The sequence below is a fragment of the Phyllopteryx taeniolatus genome, chromosome 18 (genome assembly GCF_024500385.1).
Source record: "Phyllopteryx taeniolatus isolate TA_2022b chromosome 18, UOR_Ptae_1.2, whole genome shotgun sequence".
In the NCBI taxonomy this organism is placed as follows: Eukaryota; Metazoa; Chordata; class Actinopteri; order Syngnathiformes; family Syngnathidae; genus Phyllopteryx; species Phyllopteryx taeniolatus.
The window spans coordinates 7,108,705-7,132,661 of record NC_084519.1 but is presented as its reverse complement, the minus strand read 5'-3'; the positions used below and the strand labels follow the sequence as shown (position 1 = coordinate 7,132,661).

Sequence of the window (23,957 nt, the reverse complement as noted above, 5' to 3'; positions counted from 1 at the left end):
TTCAACCACACCCCAAAACCTTGCTGCCAGACTGCTGATTAAGAATAAAATAGTTCATGCAAGTACCAGAATAAAATTTTATAAAGGGAACATTTAGATTTACCATTATGTTAACATTGTATATTTTAAAAATGAAAATAAGTGTACTTGTAGCTAAGCACAATTATTAGCGGTCGTTGCAAACGAGGTAATGCTCCAAATACACTTCCAGAGGGATGCATACACATCTGCAGCATGTAAAGCATTGTTTTGAAATTAAAAAAAAAAATAAAAATACAAATTAGAAACATGACAATTATTTATTAAGACTGAATAACATTGAAAGACATTATGCACGCACTCACATTAACTAACAAATACTTTTAAAGACATATTATTTACTCACACATACATTTAAACAAAACTACTTTACACATTTATAATAAGAGAGCCTCCGCCTCCATTAGAGCGGTTTCCAAGTCGGCAGCTTCCAGAGTGAAAGTCTGTCTTTCTTGCATCATTTGTTCCCGTGCTTCAGTCAGGTCTAGCATTGTTTTCTGGATTTCCTAAATATGTGAAAATGATTGATGTCAAACCATGTAAATACTCCTCCTTGTCCTACTACTACTACTAATAATAATAATAATCACCTGCAGGCGAGAACGCTGCCGAGTTGCGATGTCGCCAAAAGCTTTTAATTCATTCAGCAGGTCTGTGGAGACACTCTGGAATAGGACACAAGTGTTGCAATAATCAGTTGTGTAGGTTTGTGGATCGAGACAAAGGAATGCATATTTGGCTTGAAATCTTGACAAGGTTACAGTTTTCACACATGCTACTGTATATTTTAGTGATTACCAACCAGGGTGCTAAAGCACACTAGTGTGCTGTGCGAGATCATTAAGGGTGCCGCGGGAACTTATTGGTAAATGGAATACATATAGTCCTTTATCTACACTATGACAGTGCCCAAAGCTCTTTACAAAGCCTCACATTCACCCATTCATACATCAATGGGCGGCTGCTGCCATGCAAGGCGCTGCCAGGACCACTGGGAGCAAATTAGGGTTCAGTGTCTTGCCCAAGGACACTTCGTCATGTGGACAGTCAGAGCCGGGATTCGAACCAATGAGCCTTCGGTCACTGGACAACCAACTGAGCCATAGCCTCCCCTATTATCAATCCATTTTCTGAGCCGCTTCCCCTCACTAGGGTCGCGGGCATGCTAGAGCCTATCCCAGTACACCCTGAACTGGTTGCCAGCCAATCCCCTATTATCCATTTCCACTTAATTTGAAAATGATCATTTATTAATTACACATACTGCATCTTTGTTCATCTATATATGCCAGCGACGTATTATGACAGACAGAAAAATTAAATGTTCTTCCATTAGATAGCAGAGGGTACAATAAACCTATACATGTCTCAGACAACAGAAAAGTTCATGGCTTTCTAAAATTTTACAAAGAGCAAGTTAATTTGTGGGTAAATTGAGATGAGATCATCATTATTTCAGTATTCGTACTTCTAGTAACATTGGGTCAGTTAAGGTTGGGAAACATTGGTACGGTATATTTCATTTTACAGGACATCACATGAAAAAACCTTAAACACATTGGCATACCATGGCTTCTTTTCTTTGTTCTTCATTCTGTCGTGCAGATTGTCCAATTAGTTCTCCTGAAACTAAGTAGCAATCAATCAGAATGGATTTTAATTTCAATAATGTTGTTAGCAGAATTATTAGAGCAACATGCTTTGAAGCACACTTACTCGGGTCTATTTTTGCAGCTACTAAGATTATCTGACAGTCCTTGAGGTTTTTCTGCACCTCAGAATTCTCCTTTTCAAGGTCACTGAACTGCTGTTGCAAATGGGAAACTCTTTCCTGTGTTTTAAAAATAACACACGGGTACAAATTGCTAGTGTAGCACCAAGCATGATGTTAATCAGGAGTTGTTTATCTTTCTATACCCGTGTTTCTGTGAGGTTTTTCTCCAGTTGCTCTTTGGCAGCCGCCAATTGTCGATTTTGCTCCTTCAGTTCCGCCTGCAGTTCATATCTTGTGGAAACCCTAAGGCAAACAGTATATGCTTTTATGCATGAAGTTATATCCCGACTGTGCATGCCCAGCAAATTAATTAATGTTACTTACCCTTTGTAAACCTTCGGCAAAACATTTTTTCTGGAGGGCAAGAGTGGATTTGGGGGACAACAAATGTAGCAGTTAAATGCTTATCATTTTGCATCCTCCCAAGCGTTGTTCATGATTTCTCACCGCGGTATGTTTTCTTTGTGTTTGAGGACACCATCTTTTTGGAGAGAATTAACCGAAGCAGATCCTGTTGCTGTATCCTTCATTTCATTTTTTGGGGCTGATTTCTTTGCGTCAGCATGGACCTGTCCTCCTGGAAAATAACGTTACACAATTCAATCCGTGTTGTTTAAATCAATTAAATAAACTCATCAGAAAAACGCGGCTGATTGTGCCTACCGGTAGCTTTGGGAATTTTTGACATTGTCCTATCCAAGATGCCAGCGACTGTAAATGTGATTACAAATGACTGGTTTAGTAAATCGATTGACTGGAGGTTACTCGACTAACTATTTAGGCAAAGGGTAACGTGTAAAATAAATATACACAAGAAACTGGCCAACTAATTAATTAAATTCAATGTTATTTTATGTCAGCGAAAAATGTACTACAGTTGGAAGTGGAACGGACAATTCAGGTTTTCAACCCCAAATGTAACACAGGTGAATTATTAAGCATAACTTTGTATTTTCAAACACACAATATTAAAAATACATCCTACCGTAATCACAACGTTACATGAAACGTCTCATCAAAACAGTAAACCGCAAAAAAATTCAAAAGAAGAAACCCAAATCGGATTTCCGGTTACATCATTTCCGATATGCGTTTTGAGGACGATGAAATTAGTTTTTTTTCTTATTTTGGGTAAATTTATAAACATAGTATAATAAACAAGTTTTGAACTGAATAATTAAAATACACGAGTAAAATATCAAAATAATTCCTTATAAAATCAACGACAGACGTTCACTGCGCATGCGCGTAGGCGGGACAATTCAAAACTCCAGACGTTATCTTATAGTTGATGTTAGCTTGAGTGCGGTGCAGCTTTTTTTACGTTGTACGTCATGGGTAAAATATTTGTTCACAAGTAACGGTATTTTTCAATAAGTTTAAAAAGTTCACAAGTAACCACTACGAGGTATGTCTGACTTTCTTATTTATTTCCACATTTTTGTTCCCATTTATTAATTGAAAGCTATAATGCTAACAACGAAATAGTAGTGGAAGTAAATGCACACGAATTATATTTTGTCAAAGTCACTAACTGTTTGCGTCTTTTTTTGAGTGACAGTGAGCCCAATGAACATTATTATTTGCTGGTCATAGACGTGTGTTTTCGATTAAGAGTGAGTGTTGTGTTTGTTTACTAATGGAAGAAGTCCTGTAATTGTCTTTAAAAGCCGTATTTCGTTTAATATTGTAGCGTCGGCGAATTCAAAGAGCAAAAAAAAAAAAAATTATAATTCTGAAGCGAATTAACGATTGAGATGAAAGATCAAAGGGACATTTCAACTTGAGTATTGGCTCATATCGGGGAGTGTGCATGTGGATGCTTGTGAGTAGGGTGTCGAAAGCTTTAGATTTTGCTGCCATTACTTTGGCTATTTAGGCCTCCATCGAGTGACTCTTTAACATAGACTTACCATAAAAGTGTCAATTTCATAAAAAAAAAAAACACATTGGTTTTGTCATACGAGTGTCCAGAAAAGGCCCCTCTGACGCGTTATTAGGATTCGCATGTAGTTTCTAGGCAGGACACGCCCTGCTCCAATCTTACTGGCACCAGGACACGCGTTGCAGCACTATGATTGGCTGTTGTATCCCTGTAGAACACGCCTTCCTACTTCCAGACAGGAAAAGTATGTGACCCAAGTGTGGCAGCGTTGTTTCCTACTAACTCTAACCCACCCTAATCCTTAACCCATCCTAAACCCCCTTAAGGCCCACCCCTAGCCCTAAACCTAACCAAACCAAGCGTGTTTGTTTTTACTTAGTACAAATGTGATACAGGTTTGGAATCAGAATCATGTTTTATTTGCCAAGTATGTAAAAAAAACACAAGGAATTTGTCCCCGGTAGTTGGAGCCGCTCTAGTACGACAACAGACAGTCAATTGACAGATCGACTCGTTACATCTGCGTAGCCTGTCCTTCCTGCGACGCAGGAGCTAATCATGTCGCAGTGGGGCGCATCCTGCCTAGAAACTATGTGGGAATCCTAATAACGCCCCTCTGACAGCTACTTCTGTTTGAATCAGTTTTGTAACTCCGTAGTGCATATTTGGCTAAGACTGCCACCTTTCCGGTGATTGGTTGCCTCCGTGTAGAAGACCCAGTTGTGAGAGCGCATGTTTTTTATGTTGACAGCGCTGGCTCAGGAGCAGAGAGGTAGGCGGAGATCTTCGCTAATGACGTAGATAAGCTTGATCAATTCGAATGACCTGCTTTCAGGCCTCTCGGCAGAAAAACGTCTGAAACTCAGGAATTCGTGGATGATTTTAATACATTTTTTATGTTTACTGAGGCACAATAGAGACAATATTACATCGCAAATACCCCCAAAAAATTGATTTGGCAAAATACGGTAAGACAAGTGGAACCTACTGACAATGACCGTGATTGCTTTTGGCACGTTATGTAATGGTAAAACATAACTTCATATGATTTTGTTTTGCAATATATGTGTATTGTTTCCATTTTTTCTTATTACCCCCCCCCCCCCCAAAAAAAAGACATTTAACCGTCTAAACATTTTCAATTCAACATTGATTAACACTTACTTGTAAGCGTCAAGAGACCTCTCTTATGCTCGCTTTAAATCTTTTGTGCAGGCCTAATATATTAAGAGTTTGATCAAATACATTACCAGCCAGGTAGATGGATTTGGCACTCATTCGTCTATAACTATGTATTGATAATGCAGAACCTTTGCCACGGAGGACAGACGTCGCTGTGGCCGCTCACAGCACTCTCTCACCGGACGCGAGAGCGCCTACGGCCCGCTGAAGAGGACCGGGTGGGAGATGCATATCTATGTTGAGCAAATGAAGCACATGCACGTTCAGTGTGTATAAATAATTGTAAAGCGAAATTCACCAAGTGTTGGATTGTTTGGCCATTAAATTGGAGCGTGAGCTCTGAGGGGACGTGGGTGAAGGGTGAAATGAAATAGAGGAGATTATTTGAGTTCGTCATCCGCTCCCATTCATGGGAGTTGAATTTGCCACATGATTGCTGGCAGCAATGAATGCCAGCTTCGCTATTTCATCCATCAGATTTACATAAAAAAATATAAATATACTGTAATTAAGTACTGTTGTCAAACACAACATATGCATGTATGATTACAGACTGTATTTGTATGCCTGAGACTTGCTCGCTTAAAACTCTACTGCTGAATTGAGTGGGTGGGTATCAACCGCGAAGTGGGCAGGTACTTGAATATTATTGTCAAAACTACGTCACATTATCGGCAATTTAAATCCTGTCATTTGCAAGTGGTTTTGGTGTTTAAAGCCTATTGCATTCAATCGAAAAACCGCATTGATGTCAATCTTAAACAAGGTCACAGACTCATTTTGAAGTATGTATGCATAGAACAGTAGAGAAAAATGGATTCTCATGGAAAGGGACTTTTAAGAGATGCAAAACTAGGTTACTGCCAATGAAAGGTTGTCTGTACCCGTCCTCAATTTATGAATACAGTACTCTTTTTATAATTTAGTTGAAAATGGAGCCCTCGGACCCTGGCAAGAATGAGTGAGTCAAACACTTTTGACACACTTAACACAATGTTCGTCTTACACCTTGTGATTGGGTTTTGTGATTTGAAGTGTTTGTTTTATATTACAGTGAAAACAGTGAATACTGCTTCAGGAGACGCATTTCTTCTGTGAGTAATGTAAATGACTTATGATGAAAATACAGTATACATATTCTTACATACTTTATGGAAGTTTTTTTACAATTACAACAATTATGTTATTTTTCTTATATTTTTGTATTTAAATTTTTCAGATTCTTAAAGCCCCACGGAAATCAATATTCACAGATCCAGAGCAACAGGAAAATATGGTAAATGGATTTCCTGGTTTAAGATGTATACTGAAATTGTGGAATGTTATTGTACGACTCGGTCTAACCATGTAATAATGGTTCCAGAATATATGCAATATATAATGCAATATTATCATTCAGGTTGAATGTGCCAAACCTACTGAAAAAAGAAATTCCAGAAGAGTTAGCTTTGCACCAGCCAATGATGTCCTCCTTTTTGCCAAGTAAAACACTGAAAACACACACATTTATGTTAAAACAACAACATACGTTAAGACTTTGTTCCTTTTCAAGGGATGTTAAAAATGCCTCCCCACTCCGCAGTCCATTCCAAGAGTTAATGTCTACAGGTATGTAAAGTATTGACTTTATCTGATCGAATACTTAATAACAAGCATTTTTGTAATTATTGCCTTGCATTTATTTTCTTAGCAGTGCTACCAACACAAAATAGGTAAAGTAACTATTACAATGATCTCATTTTCCTGAAAATAAAATGATCTGAATGTAGTTTTTTTCATTTGCCCCATTGTAGTGTTCAGGTGTCAATTGGTGAAGATGGGATTCAACAAATAATGGGTATATCATTTTTTTTTTTTAATTCTTTTGAGTTGCTGTTTGTTTTTGTGTACATTGTAAATATGTGTGTCCAAAATCAATCTAGGAATGGAGCCTGTGATAAGTGCACCTCTTCATACCTCTGACCTAAATGGAAAGGTGATATTATCTTCATTACTATACCAAGCTTTTACATTTTAAATGTGAATCTTTATAATGTTCCTCAAAGATGTTTTACAAATGTTTTTGGTGTCCATTCATTTACATTTTACTCGTCCTCAGGCCACCTTTGAACCTGGATTGGGTTTTGGAGAGAAAACAGTGATGTATTGTGAGGATGATGGCTTCATGGAGATGACCCAGAGTCACACTATCAACATAGCTAATAATGAAGGCTGTCTTGTAGATTCTCCACAGAAGAATAGAACCACCTTGCTTTCTTGTGGAAAGAAGACAGTGATGTCCTCAGCAGATAGCAAATCCTTGGATATGAGCCTAAGGTATAACGCGAATGTCGCAAGAGGGTTACAAGCGCCATCCGCAGGCAGAGTCACAGATTTTAGAGTTACGTCATCTCTTCCAAGTTTTGATCCCTCTTTCAACAACTTGCTCTGTAGTCTTTCAGAATCACATGGATCAAATGTGAAACTCTCCGAAGCCACATTGGAGACTAACATGTCACAGATTAAAACCCAAAAGGTAGATGTGAATAAGGAAAATCAAACTCCGACTTCAGTTTATTCTGAAATGGGGAAATCGCCTAATAACGCCAGGAATATTGGACTCTCTCAAGACATGGATTTGACAGTTACCCACACAAGCCACATTACAGGATTGACAGATGATGCTGACGATCCTTTTCAGTGTCTTTTCCCCACACAAGAAATGTATTCCCAGTCTGATACTGCATTACAAGCAATACACAACACAAAGACCCTTCAGAAGCAGACCGGCATGACACCAGGATCATACAACACAAAAGGTACTTTATTTCAAGTACAAACACATTTACTTTCATTTAAACTTTTCCTACTGACTTCTATTCATTTCCCTTTTCTGAGTAGCTTTTTAACATCTTTGGTAACATTTTATTTTACATTATTTCTTTATGACAGCAGCATCTGGAAACAGGTATGTTGGATTATACCCACACTCCAGTTAGTCATTTTTACTTCATTAAATTTCATGAACTTCCAGTCAGAGTTTATTTATTTGTCGTGTAACAGATCTTATTGTATATAAAATTAATGTAACGAGCAAATATTGTAATTGTTTCCCAAAAGGTTTGAGAAGGAAAATGCTGAAGAAGAATCTTTTCAGATAACTGGTATGTTGTTTATTGTTCAGTCTAATCATCTGCATTCATCTAATGCTGTTTGTATTAACTTGTGCTTTACATTTTTAGACACACTCTATTTAAAGAATCAGTCTTTTCATGCACTTCAACGACAAAGGGTAAGTTTTAAAATTCTATTATATTACTTCAGGGATCGTAGACCTCCATTATTTAGCGAAGTCCACTATTTACACTCTGTTCCAAATTATTAGGCAAATGATATTTTTCTCAGATTTTCCTAAATAGTTAATACAAATGACAGCCATCATAATTTTTAAGTCATCGACCGTCAGAATATAATTCAACTCTATGTGTAATAATAATATGTTGGGAACTGTGCATTTTAATTTTTACATTTAAAAAAAAATAATAGTTATAATTGGGAGGTTTGTTCAAAAATATTTGAATTATATTCTCATGGTTGATCACTTGAAAATTATGCCAACTGTCATTTATAAGTAACTATTTAGAAAATCTGAGAAAAATATCTTTAGCAAATTGCTTTCCCTGCTGTCAACAAAATTTCTTCCATTTTTTTCTTCCATCCTGGGATCCTTGTTAAATACTCTATGTTGCCTTTATTACGCTTCTTATATTAGTTGACCAAAATCTTTGCAACGAGTTTACAACTTCAGTTTTATGGTTATGATTTACATGGTGTCTATGTTGTTGTAATGAGCAGGATAATCAATTTTAGAATAAGGGTCAACATTGTAAATATTGACTTTTGCAAAAATGTTTTATTTTCCGAGAAACATTAAAGAACCTATCGCATCCACACAGCCTATATTCCAATAACAATTTGTTTTGTATTTTTTGCTCAATGAAATGAAAGTGGCAGAACACAACTGCATCCCAAAATTATGTTCAGTCGTTCAATGTGCTAAAAAAATCGCTAATTTATTACGCTGTCATTGATTAATATGATAGTATAGGGCTCCGGGCGCCAGCCATCCTCTTTACTGGGTTCGCTCACACCAAGCTGTCATATACCGTTGCACACTCACAATAACACAACAGCATGTTCAATCGCGAATTTTATATGCAAAAAAATCTCAAATTGATTATGATCAAAACAGTACAAACGCTACACCATGCTGCTACACCATGCTGGCTAGTGTTCACAATGTTGACAGCTATGGCCATCAAAGTCCGCTGCGGTCACACGACACCACCTACCGTAAGAAAAGCCTTTAACTTCACAACGGCAAACGTAATTTTCCCAAACTCTTTTTAGAGCCATGTCAATACAACAATGAGCTGACTACGGTAATTTTTACTGTATATAGGCGGAAATTAATCTGCATGCATTTACCTCATGTGGCTTCCTTCCTTATGCGACGAAGCATTACAGCAATCGATTTTAACAATACAAGCCTACTCAGATGTACTTTATCTCACCTCACTATTTTAACTTGTTGTCTAAAAACAAAAATCCAGACTTTCAATATAGGCAACAATTTGCCCCACAACTTGCTTCTCCAAAACGAGGAAATGGGTTTTACAACACTTCAGACATTTTGAGCATTCATGACTTTATAGATTTGTTCTCAAGCTATTTTCACCACTTTAAATTGGTTAATATTGCGTAAAAATAACAGACGAAGTTGGGACAGACAAATAGTATTGATTTGTGAAGCAACCAAGAAAATGTACAGTACTAATATAAGGAAATGTGCTCACTTTCTGTCACCTACGTCGGCAGGCTCATGCAGGTTTTGACCTAAATGTGGGTGGGCCAAAATATGGCTAAATAACAAGCTTAAAATTACGATTGAGTCTATTTTGGAGGGAATTTCAGTCCAGAACTATGGAATAAGTGCTGCTGTTCGCAGTATTAGATAGGTCCTTTAACATTTAACTTTACTAAATATACTTCACTTTTCAAGCTATTCCAGGGCAGTTGAAAATATAAGATGAATGATGATTATTTGATGAGATGTTGTATATTTTTTAGGACAATGTAAAAGAAAAATGCACAGAGAAAAAAATGAGGTTTACTGCAGTTGACGGCTATATGGACATGAGGCAGAGTATTACTCCTTAAACCACAGGAGATCTAGCACCTCTCCCAACTCAAAATTTGGAAATTTCTCCCTGTGGACGAAAAACAGGTCTTCTAGTATCATCCAAATCCCAAATTCCAAAAACTCCTTGCAAACATGTTTAAACCAGAAGGCCCCCACATTAACCCTAGACATAATGGAATTGCTCAGATTAACCCTCTGGTTAAGGCAAATGTGCAACTATTTAATGAAGAGCCAATCCATCCCAAAAATGACCTGAGCATGGATATGACATAATTTGAAACAGGCAGTATCATTGGGATTACAGAGACTGATGAGCCACTCCAATGGCTTCCACCTGCACAAGAAATGCAAGGTGGACAAACCACATTTCATTAGTTATGCTCTTATGGACAGACTTCATCTTATAATATAGATAAAATAACTATCAAAATAATTTGGAGTGATAACTGAAATGCACATAAAAACAAAATGATTAATTTCCATCTGTACATTGAGGGAAGGAAACCCGAATAACTGTGAAACATCAGGTGTGCTTTTATTTTTTTTATTTTGCTGAGGAGTAATAGATGGAAAAAATAAAATATCACTAGCTTAGTATCATAATTGCGTAAGTATTTTTTTACGTCTTCAAAAACACATGAAAAAACATCAACAACATCTCCTTGCCATAGTTCACTTTTGCAAATTACCATAATGTTGATGACTGAAAATCTTCACAAACAAACAAAAAACACAACTTTTAGCAAGCACATTGGTATTTTTTGTTGATATTGTGACAGTCAGTTAAAAATGACTGTCACATATTATGCTATTTGACTAATGATATGAAATACTGTATGTGCCTTGGCTCAATGAAGGTTGGGAAACAATAACACTGTAAGAGGAAGTACAGACAGCATTGCAATGAGAATACTGCCTTAGAACAGGTCTATAATAATGATGATGATATAAAATGCTATTTTACCTGTTATTTGTCTTTTAAAAAGGCTAGGAATATAATTAAAAAGACTATCTTAATTCAGGTGTGGAGTTTGCAGTCAAAACAGCAACAACACTTTTTGTCATATATGTTAAAAGCTGATAGGAGAATATTTATATCTTTTGAAAATTCATCCCACTCTGCCCCCATCCTCAGCCTTAATATTATTTTAATTATTATTTTAAAACTTGTCACACCGTGACAACTGTTGTGGCAGAAGGGGTGACTCAATCTGCCGCACACGGCAGCCCCTCGCAAAAGGAGACCATTATCTTTTCTTGGTCATATTATTATCTCTGGTTAGAAACAAAAGTTAAAAAGAAGGAATTGGACAACTCTGGAGACAAATCAAGGGTTAACTCATGTATCAGTGATGTCCTACACAGATGGCTGCATCGCCGGGCTTGCAGCACAAATCGTTAACGTCACCATCCTCACCGGGTCCTCAGGTAAGTTCATCACCTCTCTTATAGTGTGCCGTGAAAAAGTATTTACCCCTCCCTTCTGAGATTCTTGTATTTTTCCATATTTTTCCTACTTTAATGTTTAAAGACCCAGTAAACTGTCACAGCAATGCACAGCCACAAGCTGTTGGTGTATCTATTACACAGTTAACTTTCCCTGATATTTTGCTGTTATGTGGATGCAGACACAGCACAAAGCCACGTGAAGTGGAGAGTTCTTGGACGAACCAACATCGTACTGACAAGCTCGCTGGCTAGTTACCTTGGTAGCCAGTTGGGTCATGAGCCAATGCACGTAAAAGAGTTGTCTTTCCTATTAGTGTCTCCGTTGCAAGGGCCCTCTCGGGGGCGCAGCTGTGGCGAGTTGGACGGGCCCCGACGCCAGTCCGTTTAATTCAGCAATTCTGGGAAGTTTTCGAGCTTGAACGGCCTTTCTAATGTCACGCCCCAGCATTTCATTCAAATTCAAGTCCATTTTTAAAATGTCACATCACATTTTTAAGGACATAAAACATCTGAGAATAAAGATTTGCACATAACCTATTTGTATATATATGGAGTACAAAAGTAAAAATAATATGGCAGTTGTGTATAAGCACTGAAAATGGAAATTGCATTTAAACTTAAATTTATTTCCTCTTAGAAATTGTAAGAAAAATGCACAATAATAACTTGTGTCCATATGGAGTACAAAAGTGAAAACATGATGACAGCTCTATATTGAAAAAGTAACATGCATGTATACGTAATAGTTCTTTACTATTTAGGGTTAGTATTATTTACAGGGTATTTAAGTAATACCCCATTAAGTAGCATGTTTGCAGAATTGTGAGACAAGCCAATACCGGTCCTTTCTTCGTCAAACCCCATACATTTATTGCGTAACAGGTTCATTATAATACTTCCTCCCAGTGTGACTTCTGTGTAGGGGGCTCTAGTCTGCAGAACATTTGACATGAATTTCCACTTGTTAGAAATGAAATGAGAAGTGATAGTTATGTACGTAGGGGTCAGTCACTCTTTCTGTCGACTTTAATGACTCCAAAACAGCTGTATAGTTCCGGGGCGACGACTTCTGGCGGTTTTTTGTATTGCAATTCCATCATGGGGTTACTGTCTTTTGTCCATTTCTGAATTGACAGGGGAATCCAAAATGACCCCAAATGTCAGATTTAAAAATAGAAGTCGCTCTGCTGCTGCAGCTGCTATTTGCGTCAGTCGTCATTGTATTTGGCTTCCGTCCATACAACGCAAACCACAGTGCCTCACAATGGCCAAGAAGTGAATCGATATCGAATTGCGCTAACAATTGCAATGCATTACAGAATCAATATTTTTACCCATCCCTATTGGCAACATTCCATCATGAAAAAGTCATGCTCGCAATATAGCAGCCTTGCACAGTAAGGTTAGTGAGCTGGCGGCGTTTCTTTAGGCAGTGATGCGAGAGGGTTGGGGGGAGTGAAGTGAGGCTATACATTCAAATCTTGCAGTTTGAAATCTGAAAACATCACCTTTAACACCATACTCTGCCCTGCCTTCTTGGTTGTGGCATTTTTTTACAGTCTCTACCAAAATAGAATCTCTAGTGGATGAGTTAAATAAATAAATGCCAGTATGATTTAAATCAAAATATTTTGTTTTGTTTTTTCCCTCAGATTAATTCTGAGACTCAAGAGGACTGCAGAGAGCAAGCAGTGAGATTTACAGATGGTGATGCTCACTTGGATGTGACTGGTACTCATTCTGTAAACATAGCTAGTACTTTCACAATACAATCACACAAAACTCTGGACAGTTTACCTACGAGTGATGAGAGAACAATGAGGTTCACAGCATATGATGCCACAATGGATGTGACCCGAAGCCTTACTGTAAACATTAGTACCCCTTTTGAAACAGGAGACCAAAAAAATTTCAACTCTGTTCCTGCTGGAGGAGAGAAAACCATCAGATTTTCAGCAAATGACGCAGTGATGGATATGACGCAAACCCTCACTCCAATAATTGATACTCCTTTTGAACCAGGAACACACCACAATACTAACTTCGTACCTCCTGGAGGAGAAAAAAACATCAGGTTTTCAACAAATGACACAGCGATGGATTTAACGCAAAACCTTACCGCAAACATTGCTACACATTTGGAACCAGGTGCACAGCAGAATGGTAACTCCATACCCGCTGAAGGAGAGAAAACTATTAGGTTTTCTGCAAATGACGCATGGATGGATATGACGCAAAACCTCACTGGAATAATTGATGCTCCCTTTGAACCAGGAGCACACAAAAATGTCCACTCTGTACCCACTGGAGGAGAGAAAACCATGAGGTTTTCAGCAAATAATGCAGCAATGGATTTGACACAAAACCTCAATGCAATAAATGATACTCTCTTTGAACAAGGTGCACACCACAATACTAACTACATACCTGGTGGAAGAGAAAAAAATTGTTTTTCAACAAATAGCACAGCGATGGATGTGACGGGGAACCTCACAGCAAGCATTGCTACACATTTCGAACCACATGCACACCAGAATGGTAACTCCATACCTGCTGGAGGACGGAAAACTATCAGGTTTTCTGCAAAGGACGCAGTGATGGATATGACGCAAAGCATCGCTGCAATAATTGATACTCCCTTTAAACTAGGAGCACACAAAAATGTCCGCTCTGTACCCGTTGGAGGAGAGAAAAACAAGTTTTCAGCAAATGACACAGCAATGGAAATTACACAAAACCTCACTGCAATAATTGATACTCCCTTTGAACCAGGAGCACACCACACTAATAAATTTGTACCTGCTGGAATAGAAAAAACTTTCAGGTTTTCAACAAATGACACAGCTATGGATGTGGCTCAAAACCTCACTGCAAACATTGCTACACATTTGGAACCAGGTGCACACCATAATAGTAACTTTGTACTTGCTAGAGGAGAGAAAACTATCAGATTTTTAGAAAATGATGCAGCAATGGATGTGACAGGGAGCCTCACCGCAAACATTGCTACACATAAACCAGCAGCCCACCAAAATATCAACTTTGCACCTGCTGAAGAAGCGAAAGCCCTGAGGCAACTCCTCCCTGCAAACATTGATTCACCTTTGGAACAAGGAGCACCCCACAATCAGCCTATTGGAGGAGAGACAATTAGGTTTTCAGAAAAGGACACTGCAATAGATATGACACGAAGCCTCACTGTAAACATTGATGCTCCTTTTGAACCAGTAGCACACCAGAATGTTCACTTTGTACTCGCTGGAGAAGAGAAAATGCAGAGGTTTCCAGCAAAAGACGCGGCTATGGATGTGACGCAAAAACTCCCTGCAAACATTGATTCACATTTGGAACCAGGAGCACACCACAATGAACCTACCAATGAACTAGGTACAAACCAGAATGTTAACTTTATACCTACAGTGAGAGAGAATTGCATGAGGTTTACAGTAAATGATGCTGCTATTGAAGTGACACAAAATAATCCTCCTTTAGAACCAGGAACACACCAAAATGTTCACTTTGTACCTGCTGGAGAAGAGAAAATGCAGAGGTTTTCAGCAAAAGACGTTGTTGTGGATGCGACAAATAGCCTCCCTGCAAACATTGATTCAAATTTGGAAGTAGGAGCACACCACAATGAACTTACCAATGAATCAGGTACACACCAAAATTTTAACGTCTTACCTGCAGTTCCAGAGACCTCTGTGAGATTTAGAGTCAATGATGCTGCTTTGACAGTTCCACAAAGTCATGCCATAAACACTGCTACTTGTTTTGAGCCACAGACCCAACAAAACAGAGAGTGTTTTACTTTTGGAGGAGAGAAGACCATAAGATTGACTACAAATGATGCACCTGTGGATGCAACACAACGTCACACTGTAAACATTGCTGTTAGGTTACTATCCAATGAAGTTCCTCCAGCCAAGAAACAAGAAGAGCTTTGTGGTCCGCCAAAAAAAAGACCTATATCAGTTCTCGGTTTAAATCCAGGACAAAATATCTTTTGTAATACAGGTTTCCCTTCAACTGACCACATGGTCACGAAGGCAGACCCTCCATTAGAACCATACATTGAAGAATCGGTTGACAAAAAAAAAATAAGACCAGCACAGGCTAAAACACTGTATGTGGATAATAAGTACAAAGTTCCAGAAATTAAAGATCTTTATGATAGTCCTTTAACAACAATGAAGAACAAGGATGGCTCTTCTCAAGGAGCAGAGACTGACATAAACATCAACCTGACAGAAGTTCAAACAGGCTTTATTGTTGGAGACAGTTGCTCGGGTGACCCCCCTCAGTGTGAGTCATCAACACAACACCCATGTGCTGATGTTCAAGAGAGCAGAGAGATGACGTCACAACAAACCAGTGGAGTGCCTGAACTATCTAGCCAAGATGTAGTGGAACGTATAGATTCCATTGACTCAAAAGAAACTCAGAGAAGCAATGGAGCTGAATTAAGAAATAAAACCAGCCCTTTGTCGCAGAAGTTAAATTCACCTAATGCCGGTGACTATTGCAATGGTTCAAGTCCTACCACGCAGTCTAGACGTTTAAGTTTAGCTAATCTTCAATTAAAACTGAGGCGTTTGAGCTGCATGAATAGCAAGACATCTGACATTATTGCCACAGAAAGCTGCACTGCACCTTTGCCTTGTTTGGACCCTGACGCTGACGAAAACACAAAAGATGATAAAAATGATTTGGTCCCTGATGTTGTGCCAGATGTTAAAACAGACTTGGGAAACGTTGAGGATGACGATACACAACATGGTCCGCAAGACTACACAACCGTGGCAACTCCTTTCAAATTTAAGACTACAGAGCTTATGTCAAGACTGTCAATGAGAGGCTTTAAGCCAAAAATCCCACAAAGAAGCCCAGCTGACGAACCAAAAAAGGCAAACTCCAGCTATGCCAATGCCAAGGAAAAATCTGTGTGTATGACAGCAACTGAAAATATTACCAGTAAACTGAAGAAGTGGAATGACGATTTGAGTGACATTAATGATGAAGTACTCTGTAGTTGCGAAGAGCTATCAGAAACACTGGACACAGAAAGTGCCCTCGAAATCTCAGAAAACATGATCCCTTTTGAAGATTTCAACATAGATGAATCCTTACTGGACAATGTTTTTCAAGAAAACAGCCCAAATGGTGCCCAAGGAATAAAGAGACCCTTGCCATCAGATGAAAACAATGCAGAGGACAAAAAGAAAATGAAGGCATCCAGTGAGATGGTCCCTGAGGCTGTTGAAATGGTAGGTCAATACATTAATCCTTTTTCAAAATCAGGCACGTAACCCCAAATTTATTAGATGGTAACATGTTTGATTTCTTACCAGGGAATACCAGCTCATGTTCTGGAATATGATCGTGTGAACATAACTACAGTTCCAACAATGTCGAATCAGGCCATGGATTCCTCCAACAGTACTCACACAAACAGCAGCCGATATGACCCTACAGTTAATTCTAGTAAATGTTCCCAGTGTATACGTTTTGTCATGTTTTTTTTGGTTTAAATTATTATTATAACGTTTCATTTGTTGTTTTCAGATTTTAAACAGAGCATGTTGGAATCCCAGCTTGAAGACAAGGATGTGCAGGTTTGTTTTTAGATCCGAATCCATAAATTCATGAATTGTTTTTCCACACATCCCAGGGATTAATTTCCACATTTCTTACAGAAATTAGAAGATGGCACTATAACAATGCTAGAGTTCTTTCAACTCTTCAGCATAGACTTTGTGGTCCATAAGCCCCGGCAAAGCGTCGTTCCTGGCAGAGTAGGTTTATTCTATCAAAAAGATCAAAACTGACATGCAATAATATGAATTGTTTTCGGTGTGCTCAGCTTCCATCCGACACTGATCGCTCAACAGTGGATGTATTGAAAGACAGACTTATAAATCGTCCCAAAGAAAAGGTCTATGAATCTGATTTTGAGATCCTCTCTGAAAAGGTGGAAGGGTAAGAGTATTTTTTAAATTATAGCCATAAGCGTCACTCAAATACAGTAAAGTAGTTGTCTTAAAAGTTGACGACACACTGTACTTTTGTGTTTTCAGGTTGAATTGCAGAATGTTGGACTTAAACAAACCTCTCAAGATGGTCAATAAATGTTTGTGGAAAGAGATGAAAGAATGTTCTCGAAAGGAGGTATTTTTGTTGTTGTTGTTGTTGTTATGATGGTTGCTGACATTACCGAGCTAACTGACCCTCTTAACATGCTCATACTGTACACCCATCTTCAAAAAGATATGAGATGAGTTTTTTTTTTCCTATGGTTTGCAGAGGAACCTCCGATAGTGAATTAATGTGTTCCAGATTCAAACTGTTGCCATAAGCAAACCTTTCTGAACTGTACAGGCAATTTATTAAGAATATTTTCACATTCATTACTGTAATGTAATTTTCACTTAAGCCCCTACTAGAGATGACAATTCTTATGAAGCTTCTCAGTATCTATAACATCTTACTGTATTTTTTTGTTTGACTTTTGAATATTTAGTGTCTACTTTAGACATTCACGCGCTTGGCTCACTTGGTGGCCAAAAATGGCATACTGGAAATGACGTATTTTACCGTGTAGTTGATGTAGCGCGCCCCCTGGTTTCTCATTTGTAAAAAGCTATCGAAACATATTATATTGCATTTTTGTAGCAGAAAAATAATTGTACAATAATTACTGTTTAATTAAAAAAGAAAAATGCCACAAACAAACAAAAAAGGATTTGGACAGTCTTTCCGAGGACCCCTTAGCTGCCCAAAAAGGTGCCTGAAAGAAAATACACGCACCGAACAATGCATGCACATAACGTAGCAATAATAGGGAATGACTCACTGTTTGCATTGTACTGCCTGGGATATTTCTATCGGATACCTTCATCACAAATGCAGATAGGCTGCGATGTGCAAAGAAAAAAATAACAGCCGTCTGCCTGGAATGAAATCCGCACAGCTTCCCGAGGGCCCCTTCGCTGCCCAACCCAGGAATTTATACTCAACCCGTGCTGTGGCACATTCATAGTTGTTCTTTCAAATATAATTTTTATAATCGTGATAAGATAAATTTGGAATAAAAATTACATTTCGATTAGTCGCCAGCCCTTGTTACTGGTAATCTTTTCGATGCTCGCTGAGTCTCCCAAGATTTGCTGACATAATGAGAGAGGTTTTAAATCCAAGTTTTGTTTGATGCTAGAGGCATTTTCCCCAGAAAGATTTGCTTGAACTCCACATTGTATGACTTTTGGCAGGTTCAACTTTGGATGCTCTACTATATTAGACCTTCCTATGTGAAAGCTCATTGGGTTGATTCTTCGCAATTTCCACATTCAGTGAACTTAGTTCTTCCATGACTGTTTGAATCCACAGATGAGATCTTTTGGTGTAAAATTAAAAGAGAGAAACAATTTCTTCAGAAAGATGAGCAAAGTCCGCTCCCATGAAATGAAGGAGGTCCTGTACTCTGATCTTGTACAAACTGTTACGGTAAATAGAAAATCCTGTTAAAATACTTCAGTGTACTCTCAAGACTGGTTTGAGAGCTTTATCTGACATTGAGATTTTATTCTTTTCAGGACGGGAAACAGAAGTTGAGAAGTACAGTTGATGAATCTAATGAGATGATCAAAACTCTGGATGACTGTATTTGTGATTTGGAAGCAGGTAATGCCTTCTGTAAAAAATAACCACTTTAGAAATGTTCATTATGCCTAATTATTTTTTAGTTCACTTTGTGTTATTTAGTGTGTTTGTGGGTTTACAGTGTTAATCTATAGCAGGGGTCACCAACCTCTTTGAAACTTAGAGTGACAATACTTCTTGGATGCCGATTAATGCAGCGGGCTACGTACTTGATATACACTTTTGAAATAACACATTTGCTCAAATCCACATGGACTGCCCATGTGGTCATACACTTAAAGATGATACCCCATCTCTTTTCACTCCTACGACCAATCTTCACCTCGTAGGGACCAAGGCAGTCCACTCCTGTGGAGTAAAATGCAGGCTTGTGGAGGTACAATCTTGTAGGGGGCAGATCAGCCATTTTAGGAATATGGGTGTTCCCTGCCATTTCTGACAGTCAGTGCAGTCTCACTGATGACGCTGACTATCTTCTCATCCGTGAACAAGCCAATACCTCCGTCTGAGTTCTGCAATCACTCATTCTAGACCTGGATGATGTGGCTTTCAGCTGTAGGCTCGCTCTGATGCATAGCAAAATGTGTGAACATCTCTTAAGCTAGTAGAATATGTGAAGATGGCTTAAACTGGTAAAGTATCCATTGCTTGACTAGTGTGGCACCTTGGAAGAATGATGTGCTGCAAATTAGGCAGTTCGCTTTCCCAGTTTCGGCATGACTGGGGAAGGCCTTTAGGAAACTGGGACAACCCCCAATCTCTCTCTTTTTTGTCCCAGAGCTGTTGGACTCGGGTCTTAGCGCTAGTTGTGTAGTGAAGTGGGTCATATTGGTTACCCAAGACTCTATAGATAGTCCACATGGTGATCTCAGAGCAATCGAGATGGCGAGACTTGTATGACAAGGTGTCTCTCTGACTGAAAGTGCCAGTGAAGCCCGAGGGCTGATTCCTGAGTGTCAGCTAGAATGGCAGATCACTGAAGGGACATTGCTTGCCCACACTGACACAGGTCAAACCATCCTTCTGCTAACTACTTCCACAACCGATCAACGAGGGCTTTGGCCTCTTCTTCAACATGCAGTTATCCACATAAAAGTACTTCTCAATCACCTCTTTGACAGGGTCCGCTGGGTGTGTGTGATCTATGGCTGTCTTATGGAGGGCAAATACCGCCCAGCAGGGACTAGAGGTGGTACCAAAGGGGAGGATGCGCCACTCATACGCACTGGGCAGTTAGCTATGGTTCAAATCCATCCAAAGAAATCTCAGTAGTGGCTTGTTTTCGCGAAGGAGCCTCTCTTGGTGAAACAACCCTTGAAAGGCACTGCTGATGGTGACAGCATGTTTCCTGAGTCAGAGTAGTGACTGGGCCTCGTGGAGTTCCAGGCAATAGGAATTTGTTTAGGTTGTTGCCTCTGTATTGGAATGAGCGAATGAAATGAACACCACCTGGGTCTTGCTGTAATGCAGGACAATATGATGGGGGATGTACCAAGCCCTCTTTGTAACACTAGTAATAGCAGAAGTCGAAAGTTTACTACTGTATACACTTAATTATTTTTATTTATTTTTTTCACAGAACTTGCAGCAGTTGAAGAAAAAGGAAATGAAAACAAGCCAAGTCTGAAGTCACTCCAGGAAGGTAAGCTATCACACTGCATGTTTAGTTTAATTCACTGTATTTGAATTCCAGTAGTGAAATTAATGAATGGCGTTTTCTTCAACAGAAATGAAGAAGGTCAATGAGACTTTTGATGATAAAAAACGGTAAACAGATCATAAATATTCAATGTTTCCTTTGAAAAATATTGTTTATGTTGGTTAATATTGAAATGTGATTCGTGTGTATGCTTTTTCCTCTTTACCACAGACAAATATATGAACTGGAGGTTCAGACAAAGCAGGCTTCAAGAAAATTGAGCAGTCTGAAAGTTGAGACAAAAAACCTTCAGAGCTACATTGGCATCCTCAATACGTCAGTTTCTCTTTTCATGAGTTCTTATACGATATGATATTGTAACTTACACATGTGAACTGTTTAATTTGACCCTCCGGTATTTGTTTGCATACAAGGATGTCCCTGTGTTGTTTTTTTGTCCTTTCCTTAGGATCAATGAATGGCGCTTTAAAGAAAAGACAGACAACTACACAGTCTACACTTTCCTCTATGACACATTGCATCTACAGCTAGAGTACAAAGGTACATTTTTGTCTTCCCACAGAGGAAGTAATGTGTTTTACTTTCCAATATACAGTAGGAGGTCCACTTAGTATTATGTCAAACCACTGACTCGCTGCTAATGGACGAACCCAAATTTTTGGGACACACATTTTCTCTTCTCCTGCTATTATATTATTATTGGTGATGTTACTTGATTGTATGTTGATTGATTTTGAAAAGAATCAAACATAGTTAAGCAAATATGTGTAGAACTGACAAATTTAATTGCAAATGCATTTAGTCCAAGTTACTTGAAATAAAAATAAAGCAACACAACACAATAGGCTAGTAATAATTTTTCCCTTGCCTCCCAAAGGGGAATCAGGTGCGCAGTTCAGTGCCACCCACAGTCCAGTGGTTGGGAACTGCTGCTTCAATATGTCAATAAACGGGGTGTCTCATTTGTGTTTTTTTTACATGCTTAAAGCTTTGAAACCGCTATCCATCCATTTTCAGTAGCGCTAGTCCTCATTAGGGACACAGATGAGCTGGAGCCTATCCCAGCTGACTGAGCGGTAGGTAAGCGACATCATATTGCTAAAACAATAAATTTGCTGTCTTTGTTTTGTAGGAAATGGTGCTGATAAGAAACCTGAGCAGAGCATTTCACATATCAATTTCAATTTTCTTCTTGATGGTGAGGGGAAAAAAAGTCTATAGCAGTGGTGATGCATAAAAACTGTCTGTAGATAGTACATTCATCTGCAGTTTCATCCACTCTATTACCATTTTGTCATACAGAAATCATGAGAGATTGCATTTTATGGTTGAACATGGTTTTTTGAAAAAAATAAATTTCAAAAATGTATTTTCATATCTAGATGAGAAGTCACAGAACCACGCCTGTATGGTTCACAAGCTGCTCTCTCAGTACATCGAGGGTGAAACAGCCTGGGTGGAGAAATACCCAACATGCAGACACGTTCCAAAGGTCTGTATAGATGGATTACGGTCCAGCATTGGTTTTGTAATTATATTGGATGTTCATTATGCAGCAAGTTACTGTTTCTGGTCTATTCTTCTTCCCATTGTGTTCAGCTGCTCCATGACATGTCCTTGGTGGTCAGTTACTGTCGTCTCTTGGGGGAGGAGTTACGACTGCTGAAAATGTGGGGAGGTTTACGGCTCAATATCGTGGAGATCAGCTGTGTGGACACTCAGTAAGTTAGTTTCCTCATGTATTAGTTGGTATAGTTTTTGTCTGTACACTCCCTTTTACTTGTATGTCACATATGTATTTATTATTGCATTTTCCATACGAATAACAATGTTGTCATTTTGTTCTAGAATAAATATTGTCTTCAGCAGTCTGAGGAGATGCTCCAAGTTTGAGGTCACCTTGTCAGTCAGCTTGGCCAATCACCTTTATGTTCTTCAAGTGCATGGCTTCAAAAATATCCTTGGAGACACAACGTATGTATGACCAAGGGCCTTTAGACTGTATGAGAAATCAAGTTAAAGCAGTGGTGTCCAAACTGCACAAATCTTTACCCACTTTGTCTTTTGTTAAAAGTGACCTGTGCTGTAGCTCCTCCTCAAAGCAGTAGATAGGACAAAAGCACGACACTACATTCCAACGCCCCAAGTTAAACCTCAATGCAATAAAACCTCACTCCTGCGTTAAGAGTGCCGCTGGTCAGAAGGTAGCCAGCAAGGGCTTTTAACCTAGCAGTTAGTGCTACTTCCTCTCATGCAGCAAACTGGGAGAGTGTGGTTGCGTTGGTTTGAACCTCGGGCAGGACCAGGCTGAATGGCCACCGTTAAACTCATTCAATACTGCCGAGTGTAGACGTCACTAGCTCTAGTTTAAGATAATTACAAAGCACTGTAAATATAACTCCTGGCCTACCCAGATTGATTGATTTTATCGTCTAAGAAAAATATTATAGACTTTGGACACCCCTGCCTGCCTGAGATTAAAAATTTCATGAACATGCTTCTACTTTTTTATATGATGTTGCTTGTGTGTGCAGGAGCCACCAGATCAAACAGATTGTGGAATCATTCACTCCAGGCAAGAAGCTCTTGACAAAGATTGTCAAAAAGATTAACTGTCATCTCCTTTGTTGAAATTTGTACGATGTATTGATTTATTTTTCCTCCATATGTTCTGTCTGCAGTCAGTCTCTGTAGTTTCCACAATCACCTGTAGATGGCGCCCATGTTCTTAGTTTTGTTTACAAAATGACATATTGCCTTTACATACAGTATGACAAAATAGTATGCCCTATTTGTTTTTTTATTTGTTATTCATGTATTAAATGTGGTCTGTTAATTCATCCACGCGTCCATTCATTTTCTTTATATCTTTCGATAATGCGATGTACTGAGGTGGTTGATTAGAACACCTTTTTCTTATGTTGTGTTGACACCCATTTAGAAAACGTTTGAAAGACTAAAGGACTTGATGCAAAAAAAAACAAAAAAAAAACCACTGGCTGCTCATTTTAGGTTGTTTGGTGTTAAAAGTTTTGTGGGTCACATTACAGTTAGAAATGCTATATTCCAATAAGTGCTTCTTTTTGTTTGTGATAGACCATAAAAACTCATTTCCATTGTATCTGGA

General features: G+C 38.6%; 2 protein-coding genes across 7 annotated transcripts; one reads left to right on the top strand and one right to left on the bottom strand.

The window, feature by feature from the left end:
• Positions 1-280: 280 nt before the first annotated feature.
• knstrn (kinetochore localized astrin (SPAG5) binding protein) lies at positions 281-2,896 on the bottom strand. 2 transcript variants are annotated; one of them, XM_061754550.1, is made up of 9 exons: positions 2,799-2,896; positions 2,477-2,524; positions 2,261-2,390; positions 2,138-2,167; positions 1,957-2,056; positions 1,756-1,870; positions 1,607-1,668; positions 630-704; positions 281-545 (listed from the first exon to the last, which is right to left on the bottom strand). In XM_061754550.1, the coding sequence occupies exons 2-9, from the start codon at positions 2,499-2,501 to the stop codon at positions 417-419; spliced, it is 666 nt and encodes a 221-aa protein (XP_061610534.1). In that variant the 5' UTR covers positions 2,502-2,524; positions 2,799-2,896; the 3' UTR covers positions 281-416. The 2 variants fall into 2 exon arrangements, with proteins under 2 accessions (XP_061610534.1, XP_061610535.1); XM_061754551.1 differs by lacking the exon at positions 2,477-2,524 and having other exon boundaries at positions 2,799-2,890.
• A 175-nt stretch (positions 2,897-3,071) lies between these two features.
• knl1 (kinetochore scaffold 1) lies at positions 3,072-23,670 on the top strand. Of its 5 annotated transcripts, XM_061754569.1 has the most exons (32): positions 3,072-3,221; positions 5,006-5,098; positions 5,807-5,841; positions 5,935-5,974; positions 6,100-6,156; positions 6,280-6,362; positions 6,433-6,488; positions 6,571-6,592; positions 6,674-6,717; positions 6,803-6,855; positions 6,979-7,678; positions 7,812-7,827; positions 7,980-8,023; positions 8,102-8,151; positions 11,428-11,490; positions 13,164-16,778; positions 16,863-16,995; positions 17,077-17,126; positions 17,208-17,306; positions 17,375-17,490; positions 17,589-17,679; positions 18,898-19,014; positions 19,104-19,191; positions 20,750-20,812; positions 20,898-20,937; positions 21,041-21,145; positions 21,279-21,370; positions 21,963-22,028; positions 22,213-22,322; positions 22,430-22,551; positions 22,679-22,804; positions 23,365-23,670. In XM_061754569.1, the coding sequence occupies exons 3-32, from the start codon at positions 5,813-5,815 to the stop codon at positions 23,459-23,461; spliced, it is 6,387 nt and encodes a 2,128-aa protein (XP_061610553.1). In that variant the 5' UTR covers positions 3,072-3,221; positions 5,006-5,098; positions 5,807-5,812; the 3' UTR covers positions 23,462-23,670. The 5 variants fall into 5 exon arrangements, with proteins under 5 accessions (XP_061610553.1, XP_061610555.1, XP_061610554.1 ...); XM_061754571.1 differs by lacking the exon at positions 5,006-5,098 and having other exon boundaries at positions 6,574-6,592; XM_061754570.1 differs by lacking the exon at positions 5,006-5,098 and having other exon boundaries at positions 7,815-7,827.
• The last annotated feature ends 287 nt before the right edge of the window (positions 23,671-23,957 follow it).

What these genes read in the sequence shown, in the direction of transcription:
- knl1 (XM_061754568.1), top strand. Translation starts at nt 5,813, where the DNA reads ATGGAGCCCTCGGACCCTGGCAAGAATGA. An exon ending in TATTTGTGATTTGGAAGCAG is followed by an intron (nt 19,192 to 20,749) that starts GTAATGCCTTCT and finishes TTTTTTTCACAG; the next exon opens with AACTTGCAGCAGTTGAAGAA. An exon ending in TTTCAATTTTCTTCTTGATG is followed by an intron (nt 22,029 to 22,212) that starts GTGAGGGGAAAA and finishes TTTCATATCTAG; the next exon opens with ATGAGAAGTCACAGAACCAC.
- knstrn (XM_061754550.1), bottom strand. Translation starts at nt 2,501, where the DNA reads ATGTCAAAAATTCCCAAAGCTACCG. An exon ending in AAAAATTCCCAAAGCTACCG is followed by an intron (nt 2,391 to 2,476) that starts GTAGGCACAATC and finishes GTTATTTTCCAG; the next exon opens with GAGGACAGGTCCATGCTGAC. An exon ending in AACAAAGAAAAGAAGCCATG is followed by an intron (nt 705 to 1,606) that starts GTATGCCAATGT and finishes GTCCTATTCCAG; the next exon opens with AGTGTCTCCACAGACCTGCT.